This window comes from Eublepharis macularius, chromosome 19 (assembly GCF_028583425.1).
Source record: "Eublepharis macularius isolate TG4126 chromosome 19, MPM_Emac_v1.0, whole genome shotgun sequence".
In the NCBI taxonomy this organism is placed as follows: Eukaryota; Metazoa; Chordata; class Lepidosauria; order Squamata; family Eublepharidae; genus Eublepharis; species Eublepharis macularius.
In genome coordinates this window covers 12,173,653-12,184,000 of record NC_072808.1, presented here as the reverse complement: position 1 = coordinate 12,184,000, position 10,348 = coordinate 12,173,653, and the positions used below count along the sequence as shown (strand labels likewise).

General features: G+C 47.3%; 1 protein-coding gene across 1 annotated transcript in view; it reads right to left on the bottom strand.

Moving 5' to 3' along the window:
• Positions 1–358: 358 nt before the first annotated feature.
• Positions 359–10,348, bottom strand: part of COL5A3 (collagen type V alpha 3 chain) — a 167,325-nt gene continuing 157,335 nt past the window's right edge. The window contains exons 65-67 of the mRNA XM_055003373.1: positions 8,841–8,909; positions 6,802–7,038; positions 359–1,885 (exon numbers count right to left, since the gene is read on the bottom strand). Of these exons, the coding sequence (XP_054859348.1) occupies positions 1,739–1,885; positions 6,802–7,038; positions 8,841–8,909 (453 nt within the window). The 3' untranslated portion in view covers positions 359–1,738. The remainder of the gene's footprint in view (positions 1,886–6,801; positions 7,039–8,840; positions 8,910–10,348) is intronic.

The following is a 10,348-nucleotide window of genomic DNA, read 5'->3' as shown; positions in this document are numbered from 1 at the left end:
TGCAGACAGCCTGGCACCGATCAATCAGTTTCCTAGGCAATGTGGGGAGGGGATGGGCTTTCTGCAGACATTCTGCTGCCCTGGAAGTGACGAATTCATGAACCAAATGAACTGGTTCGCGAACCGGGCAATTTCATGCCAGTTCGTGGTTCGTGAAACGTGACGAGCCACGAACTGCAACGAACCTCCATTTTCCCGGTTCATGCTTGCCTCTACTTGCATCTCTTTGCTACCCCAACATTTCAATAGCTGAGTTAATTCTTCCAATCTTGTTTTGAGCTCAGCTAAGGAATCCTCTCTTTGCTGGTTTATTCAGAACACCCAAGTGGGCACAGAGAAACTGGGGCAATCACAGGTTCTGAGGTTTAATACAGGTTGTTAGATGATAACAGTAACACACACGGGCGCGCACGCACACATACATCACATGCCTAACTGGCCCCACAGCCTGAGATACAAGGAGGAATCTTTTGAAAAAATTAGCATTTAGCACCACTGAGTTTGAAAAAAGGTCAGTGTCAAGGGCTGAAAGTGGGACAACACAGAGGGTATATGCTTTTGTCCCGTATCCACTCTCAGGACTTTGAGCAACAAGAGGCTCACTAAGATGTACAGATTCTTAGAGTGGCAGGAACCAACCTGCACCTTATTATCTTTCTTCCCCAAAGAGGATATGAAATGACAGGTATATTGGAAGCACCAGTCATATTTTACAGGCACATGTGCCAAACCAGAGAAACAAGATCTGGAAAAAAGAACCCAGAATCCTCCATGGTCTGCCCAGGATGGACGGAATGATAAAAGATGATGAGGAGCTTGAAGATCAGTGCTTCCAAGAGCCTCGTCACTGCATAGTGGTGACTATAGGTTCATCGCTGGGATTTTCACGGAGGAGGGAAGACTGATCCTCTTTCCCAGCTCCCCTGAGTTTGCCCCACTTTACATGAGTACCTCTGGGCACAGGGCAGAATCGGGCGACCGTGAACTCTGGTCGAAAGGGGATACAGACTTTGAGCAGAGCATCTGGGCAACTCTTGGTGGAGATGACACTTTCTCCACCCCGCTCCCAGTATGTCTCAGAAGGATCTGTACTACTCGGATAATGCTAGGTGGACATCATGCCATACCAAAGCGGGTATTTTTCAACTGAGCTGAATTCAGCTGGGCCAACATGGAGGTTCTGGGTTCCTTGTGGTCAAACCTTGAACCTTGAGCACCACTTTAATCAGAATCCAAGTCATCTCTAGTGGCTGGCTCCATTCAGCCATTTCCCACATCCGATCCCTATGTCCGTGTCTATTTGTAGTTGGCTTTGCCAATAGATTGGTCCTGAGTTCCCAAAATGCACCTGGCAAGACCTGGATGCCCGTGTACCCTTACTGGAGGAGGTCAGAAGTGTGGGGAACGGTCTCCATTGCACCATCCCTGCAGATGGGCCAGTTCCAGGCAGTCAGTCCAGTGCTTCACTAAGGCATCACCGTAGCACCATTGGTTGGGGCTGCAGATCGGGAGGGCCATGGCTCAGTCTAGGCCCTGCGATGCTCCCCCCAAGAGTCTTGGCCCAGGACCTTGGCCGCATAAATAGGAGGCTGTCATCTGGTTAAATGCAACGGCAGGTCTCGGCGGGGCCTCGGCGGGGCCAGCTCCTCTCCTCCATTGCAGGAAGAGGGGGATCTTTAGCTCTCCCTTCGCCAGGGGCAGTCCACCATCTAAAGGGAGCTGTCCACGTTTGAAGGGCTCAACCACCAAAGCAGACAGGCCCAAGCTCAAAGCCAAACTTCTGGTTGGTGTCCCCAAAATCCTGGACAGCCACATCAGTCAATGGCAGCTGCTCCACTCGAGGTGTTACGATCTGCAGGACTGTTCGCTCCTGGCCCTTGCGTGCCTGCGGGTAGAAAAGACAGCATCAGGAGCAACAGCCAGGAGGGACGGAGGCAAGGTGAAGCAACCTGGAAGGAGAGAGGCTGGGTGGCAATGCAGAAAGAATGCAGTGTAGTGAAATGTAGTAGGTTCAAAGGATGGCATGGCCGTGCCAAGGGCTTCAGGAAAGGCAAGACAATCCACAGAGGTGGTTAAGGAGAGCAGCATCATTAGGTCAAGGTAGTCCCCTGTGCAAGCACTGAGTCACTACTGACCCACAGGGGACGTCACATCACGTTTTCTTGGCAGACTTTTTGTTACCGGGGGGGGGGGTGCCATTGCCTTCCCCAGTCATCTACATTTTACCCCCCAGGAAACTGGGTGCTCATTTTACCGACCTCAGAAGGATGGAAGGCTGAGTCAACCTTGAGCCGGTCATGTGGACCCGGCTTCCGCCAGGATCGAACTCAGGTCGTGAGCAAAGCTTGGGCTGCAGTACTGCAGCTTACCCCTCTGTGCCACAGGGCTCTTCTTCATCATTAGGCATGGCAAAGTGTGGGATAGGGAGGGCACTGATTTCAAGCTTACAGAGGTATAAGCAGACCAGCTGGGTGGCACAGAAGAATAGTATTTAGTGTTAGAAATCCCTTACAACAAAGCTTCCCTGCTGGGGTATGCACTTACATACTTTTAACTTGCTTTTCTCCCCTATGGGGACACAAAGCAGCTTACACCACTGTTCTTCCCTTCATTACTTTATCCTCTCAACAACCCTGAGAAGTAGCTTAGGCTGAGAGAGAGCAACTAACCCAAGGTCACTCAGTGAGCTTCCAGGACAGAGTAGGGATTTGAACCTGGATCTCCCAGATTCCAGACCAACGTGAGCCATGTTTGCAAGTTACAATGAATGCACGTACAACAGGTGTACAGTGAACACTTGATTGCTCTCTGTACGTACGCTGAGTAATTCACACATTACATTCAACGCATGTGCAGCTGAACGTGTGATTGAAGCCACATTTTTATCCAGGTACTGATCCCTGGTTTCATTTGTAAGTGAATGTGCTTTGGCAAGTATACTCACGTACATGCAGGTCATATGTGCATTCAATGTAACATTCGAACAGGACTACTCTAACCATTATATTACGCTACCTTATCAGGGCAAAACTACACATTATATCTACAATGTAATCACCACAGGGACTTTCAGCAGGTCAGCAGCTGTAAATTTCTTGCGGAAACTCAATTTAGAAGCACTGCAGGGTTTGTGTCGAATTGTTACGTTCAATACCTTGTATGGTTCTTCGTCATAAATAGTTTCTTTTAAAAAGAAAACAGGTGAAAATTATCTTATTAACTTCCCACTCCTACTACCTGATTTCCCAGGGAAATGATATGTTCTGAAACGAAGACTTCGCCGTAAGCGCAAGAAACACTGATCCTGCAGAGTTGGAAGGGCAACTTAATTAAAGAACCGCGCTCAGACGTGGCAGGGAAACAGGAGGCGAGTGGTACGGTCAGGGTCAAGGAAGCACTCTCTGTGGATGGGGTGCTGTGGGCCACTTTCACTACCTATTCCTCTTCTTTCCCCTGAAATAGACGTCATTAAAGAAGTGTTAGGATCTCAGTCTCTTATCTCTCAGAGCTAAGCTACAAGAGACGAATTACATCAGAAGGAGCATGTGAAGGGAGTCGCCATGCTGGCCGGGAAGCTGAGTTTTAAGAGACGGGAAGGCTTTGTCAATTTCTCCTCTCTACAGATCACTGCTCAGGTTTATTTATTTCCTCTTCGCCTCTTGGAAGGGGAGGTGAAACTGACAGAGCCTTTGGGAGGCAAAGAGGAAATTAACAACCCCTCTGAGGAGCTAGCTCTGTAGAGAGGGGAAATTGACAGAGTCTGCTGATCTCTTTTAGAACTCAGCTTCCTGGCTACCATTGCAACTCCCTTCCCGTGCTCCTCCTTGTGTAATTCGTCTCTTGTAGCTTGGCAGTCACCGGGTGAAGGGATTCTAGGAGTAAAGGCCATTTTGTTGATGGGGAAACAAACTCCTTTAGCTTTCCTTTGGGGATTCTAGAATGCTGGAAAGAGGGAGTGGCTGAGCAGTGCATGGTGGGTAGATGAGGACTAGTGGGGAATGTAGTGACTTTCCTGTATTGTGCAGGGGGTTGGACTAGATGACCCTAGAGGTCCCTTCCAACCCTATGATTCTATGACTGTGAAGTCTAGGTTGAGCGTTGGGGTAGGAGGTATATCCTCCACAACACCTGCTATAATAAATGTTCCAAGTGACTGCATATGCACTGTCTTCCTTACAGTACTAGCAAAGGCAGGAAAGGTACTGCAAGCCAGTGTGGTGTAGTGGTTTAACTGTCTGACTAGGTCCTGGGAGAGACCAAGGTACCAATCCCCACTCTGCCATGGGAGCTTGATGGTTCACTTTTGGCCAATGTCACAGGAGTTTTTTGCATGTTTTTTTTTCATTGGTTCTGGCCCCATTCTGTTTCAGTTTATCCCTTGATTTCTGGATGCAATATTTTTTTTTTGCCTGTGGTTTTCACTTTTGGGTCGCCCCCCCCGCTTCCCCCCCATTTCTTTGAGACCACTTTTACCCCGATCTTTTCCTGGAAGCTGATTCTGAGTCGACTTTTCCCCACCTTTAATGTTTCTTTCAGTTTTGCTTAGTACCCACTCCCACTCACCTTCCGTCTACTTCTTGATGATTGGATGTTCATCATCATCAAACCACTCCCCCACTTTCCTTCCCCTCCTTCCACCTTCCTTCCCCTCCCTCTTCCTTCCTCTCTCTCTCTCTCTCTCTCCCTCCCTCCCTGTTTTGTTTTCTATCTTCTTTCAAATCATCAATTTAATATCAATAATAGGTGTAACAGATACTCTGAATTCCCAGCTTTCATTTTAAAAAAGTAAGTCTCTAGCCCTTCCCATTGCAGTGATATGCCTTTTCCCTTATATCGCCTCAAGGGAAGGGGCTAAAAACTTACTTTAAAAAAAATGTAAGCTGGGAATTTAGATTACCTGCTGCATCAATTAACACAGCTGTAAGCCGATATATCAATATGAAATTAATTATTTCTTTTTTTAAAAGATTGCAAAGGCCCTGGTGGCCTGGGGGAAGGGGATGTGGCCCCTTCTGGTGCCAGAAAAATCAGCATGGTTTGAAAAGCACGTAGCTGCTGCTGCTGCTCTGGCTTCTGTCACAAGGTCAGTTTGCCCCACTGGTGATGGCCTCTGTCTCCTGGCTCTGGGTCAGCCCAAGCAGGGCTCTCCAGTTCGTACCGAGGGGAGAGGGGTGCACAGGTATGGCTGGTGGAGCTGCTCCGTTTTTAGGATTCCCCATGCAAAGACTGGCGGTATGTCCATTTTCTATCTTTTAAAAGAAAATCCAGCCCTTATATCAATATAGCAACATAAGCATGCCCCCAAATTTAAAAAGGGTGTGTGTATGTGCTGTGACATTACCCATGATGTCACCAGCGATGACAGCGCCCTCGCTTGGAAATCTTGCTTGTTTAAGGCATGTGGAAGAAAATAAACTGATTCCACAACTGTAAAAACGCAAAAGGAGGGCAGACATGTGGAAGAACTGTAGCCAAACTGATTTCGAGGCTTATGGATTGACTGCTGAGAAAATCAGGAATAAGTCAAGCATGCGGAAGAACTCAAACCTGCATGTGGCGAGGATAAAATGGGGAGCCCTGTAAGCCTTTGAGAGCTCTTTGGGGGAAGTGTGAAATAAAAATGTGCTTGATAGCAAGAAAGCTGAAAGAGACTGGACGATAATAAATGTGCCCAAGGAAGAGTCAGGCTCTACCCGGGAGGAAGCCCCCATAATTTCCAAACCACACATTATGGAGTGCACAGGCCAGGACTGGGGTCCCTGCCATATGTCAGATGTAACACAGTGAGATATGAATTGTGGTTTTCTCCAAATGCCCAATTTGTATCAGGACCACAGCATACATGGCGAAGGGGCTTCACCTTCTGCCCCATGCCATCTTCCCAACCAGAAATTGTCATAGGTCTGCTATTTGGGCTGTTGGAGAAATTGGCACGTATCTGAGAGCCAAGCTACAAGTGATGAACAACACTTGCCTGGCAAGTGAACAGACTCACGTGTACTCCTCCCTGTTCCCTTGCCATTCACTTGTGCTCCACTTGATCAAGTTGTGATCAAGTGGAGCGCAAGAGAACAGGGAGTAATACACGTGAGTCTGTTCACTTGCCAGGCAAGTGTCATTCGTCACTTGCAGCTTGGCTCCCAGAGAATGTGTGGGTTTTCCCCAACAGTTTCCCCTGCGACTGTTTCAGAGATCGGGAAGAAACCATACCTCAGGCACGTGTTACATCCCAGATGTGGTGGGGACCCGAGAACCGACCACCATAATGGATGAAACATCCCCAGTGGTTTTAAACAAGCTGTCAATGCATTGCAAGGGGACAGTCACGACACTAGCACTCCATGGGCCAATCCTTTCTCTGTGCCATCGTTCCAAAAAATTCCGAGCACCAACAGCTTTGCTAGCCCCTGCTTCAGAATACTGAACAGCAACGACAGGAAGGTGGCAGCTTGTCAGGCAGCCTTTAAAAAGCCAAGGGCACCTGCCAGATAAAATGTTGACAAAAGGGAAAGCAGCGCCAAGAGCAATAAACGGTTGGGCAAACCCAACCCGGGAGGGAGGAAGGGGCTGGCGCTCATCCATTGCAGCACATTTTTACAGCCACATTTCCTCATAGATTCCTACCATTTGGCAGGCATCTCAGTAGCGCTCAGTCTACTCTACAGTAGCCCAACATGGGCGATTCAGAGAGCCACACCGAAGCACCGCTTGCAAATAAGGTGGTTGAACATTAGGGAGGCATCACAATGGCATACTGGAGAGGGCAAGCCAGCAACGAAGAGGAGAAACCTGATGTCTCACCTGGCAGCCATCATACAAGGCATGGATGGGGGCACCCGTGCTGTTGTGCATCAGCACCGTGTCGCTGTAGGTAAGGAAATGCAAGGCCCGAGAGTGGCCCCCGCTGTCGGCTTCATACCAGGCAACCATGTTTTGACAAAGAAGGGTGAAATTCTGGTGGGCGATGGCACTGAGCAGGCGCAGAAATGTGAGCTGGGTCACCCGGACTGGGTTGCCATCCGCATCCACGTAGGAGAACTGGGAGCAGAAAGTGGAAGAAGACGGGTAACGTGAGACAATGGAAATATTGTTGAAAAGCAGCACGTCCCTTTGAATCTCTAAGTACTCCCTGAAAACACGCGTTCTGCAACCTTCCATCCCAGTCATATCATCATCACGAATTCTCTCAAGGCCTGCTCTGCCAGACTGCAAGACCCATAGTCACCCCAGCTGGTGCTAAGGGTGGAAAAACCCTCCCAAGCCATTTGCTGTGTATGACTTGTCTAGAGCCAAAGGAAGAACATAAGCCAACCACCTTCCTCTTCATCTCACTACAGGATGGAGAACATGTTCATAATACCAAGAGACGGACTAGTTAAAATATGGTTTCCATGCAGAAATAGACCGAGTCCGCCAATTTTGCCACTGATATCACCAATAAACGCTTACTATGGGGCCACCACTAGAAACAGAATTGACCAGTTCAGTTACGAATTTATGACAGATAAGCAGAGTTCCCTATATTTCTGAGCCCTAACTACATGATATGCTGTTTCCAGGTGCACCCATGGGTCCTGTTGACAGACATCCTCTGGGCTTTCCATGCTTGGGACCGAATGCCAAGCATACGGGGTTCCAAATTCAGATCAGGACCAGTGTGTGAAGGGACAGAGGGCTCCCCCCCACACACCATTTTCCTGATCTGAAATAGCACCAGGGAACTGCTGTTTGCTCCACTGGGGAAACGCAAGTATACTGATGGGCTAACATATACCGGGGACTAATGCTGAGTTTCCCTAGGCCATTTCAGGTCGGAAAGGCTTAATGTTGCTCTCCCCACATGCTGTGGGCCCAATTTGAATCCAAATTCCCTCACTCCTGGGAATTAAGTTCAGAGCATGGAACTCCTACAGCAAGTCTGTAGACAGGAAACAATGACAGAGGAACACCCTATCATGTAGTTAGACCCTAAAAGGGGGATAGTTGTTTCTCTGAGATGGAAGACTCTTGATCTCGACTTTGTGCCAAGCCAAAACACCCTACCTTACATGTTCAGTATATTATTGGGATCTGGGAGTCATGCTCCCTCTTTGTTTTATAAGATTAATTTAAACTAGGAGGGAGTCAAACGACTCATTCGGTTTTCACGAATTTTTCGTCAGTGCCAAAGAACACTTTGCATTTGTTGCCCTCACTCTGAATTGTCTTTAATGATGTCACTGGACAGCCAAATCTGATCGGCTTGGTAACCTCATGACATCAGCTGGTCCATTATATGAGCCATAATTGGGTGAAATCATTCCTGTGACTAAGACAGGAAGAAAGCAGCAACCAGAGGAAACCATCAAGACCGAAGTAGAGGTCATTCATACACTCTAGTGGCATGGGGGGGGGGAGCGATTTCCACCATACCAGAATCAACAGATTTAACCTGAAAATTGAAAGTGTGGAGAATTTGGTATAGTCTGAAGCTATTCAAAGGTAACAGTCTAAATTTAAAGCAAATGCAAAGAAAAGGAATATATATTTTGTCTGAAAGTTCTGCATGAAATCAAGATTCCATAAATGGGGAGGCAACCACAAAACACACACCCCATAGTGATCCCCAAGATACAGTACCAAAGGACATTTAGATTCATGTTCTTTGGCAGCGTCTCGCCCACTACTTTCCATTCCTCGCAGGTGCAGCTCTGTTATTTTTCCAACTATCCGTCGGAAACAGTACCCCACTGAGCTTAGCCAGCCACTGGGGGTCCATCTGGGCCAGGAACTTGATCGTGCAAGATGAGAACTGCTTCTGGAAGAAAGCGGAGGTGATAAAACGGTGATCAAAGCCCTACCTTCTTGCCTCTCTTGAAGGTGCTGAACCAGCTTCCTGGCTGCTCTTTGCTCCAGGCGGCGAGTCGTACCTAGAGGCATAGATGACAGATGGTTCCTTTTAGAGTCCTGAAGCCAGTTGCCTGAACCAAGAACCTGTTTTGGAGGCCAGTTACACCCCAACACGCACACACGCCTTTTCCCTTGTGATGCATTTCCATCGGTGTATCCCCCCCACTTAACAGTAGAGTCCAGTAGCACCTTGAAGACTAACCAACTTTATTGTAGCATAAGCTTTCGAGAACCACAGCTCTCTTCATCTTTACTATTTTGCAACTACAGACTGACTTGGCGAACTCCTCTGGATCTATGCCCATTTAACAGGCTTCCTAGGCAATGGGAGGGAGAGGGGAGGGGGGCAGCTCTCATAGGAAATGGGATCACATAATGGGGGAATACTAGAACTGTCTGCCAAATCACTACTTTGAGCATGGGAAAAGAGGATGAAAAGCAGGCTGGGCTGCAGCTTGACTCCATTACAGGGTGAGATTTTTTTTTTTAGCTTCTGCTTCTGCTGTTCTGGTCTGTTTGCAATTTGGATTAATTCTGCTGTGTGCTTTCTGTGTTTTTTCTTTTTGTCTGTCGGGCTGTAGTTGGGGGGATTGCTTTTTTCTGGTTCTTTAAAAAAAATCATTTTCCCTGGTTTTGTTTTGCACTGTATTTAAAAAAAGGTTTTAAAGACTTGTTCTGTTTTGTTGGGTTCTCTTGTCTGGTTTTATAATTTTTAACTGCTTTTTCAGGTTAATTTTAAAGGTTAATTTTAAAGTTGGATTGTCTGGTTTGATATTGGTTATACCAGGCTTGCCCTACTGATTATGCTGGGATTCTCTGGTTTGATACTGGTTCTGTTGGGCTTGTTGGTTCTGCTTGCATTGGAGGTTCTGGGGCAGTGGTTGCTCTTGTGAGTTTCGCTGTTTGCTTTTTTTCCCTGCAGAAGCATGGTTTTATTCTCCATTGGAAACAAGCAAGATGGCTGGAGGTATGGAGCTATGGGGGCACACAGGATTAGACCCCTTGATCCAATTCATTTGAAACTTGGGGAGGTGTCTTTAATGGGTAGGCATGAGTAGTGTGTCTGTAGTTTTAGTTCCTGAGGAGTTAGCCGTGTTAGTCTGTAGTAGCAAAATCAAAAAGAGTCCAGTAGCACCTTTAAGACTAACCAATTTTATTATAGCATAAGCTTTCGAGAATCAAGTTCTCTTCATCAGATGCCTGATCTTGATTCTCGAACTTGATTCTCGAAAGCTTATGCTATAATAAAATTGGTTAGTCTTAAAGGTGCTACTGGACTCTTTTTGATTTTGTAGTTTTAGTGTCATTTGGTTGAAAACCAGCCACTCCAGACCTCCCCGGAAAGAATTCCCCCCTAAGGAATAAAGGACCCCAAAATAAACCCTGAATCAGAATTCTGACACAGTATGGTGGGACCCAAGTACCCGGAATACTGGCATGGGACCAGTTCCTGAAATCT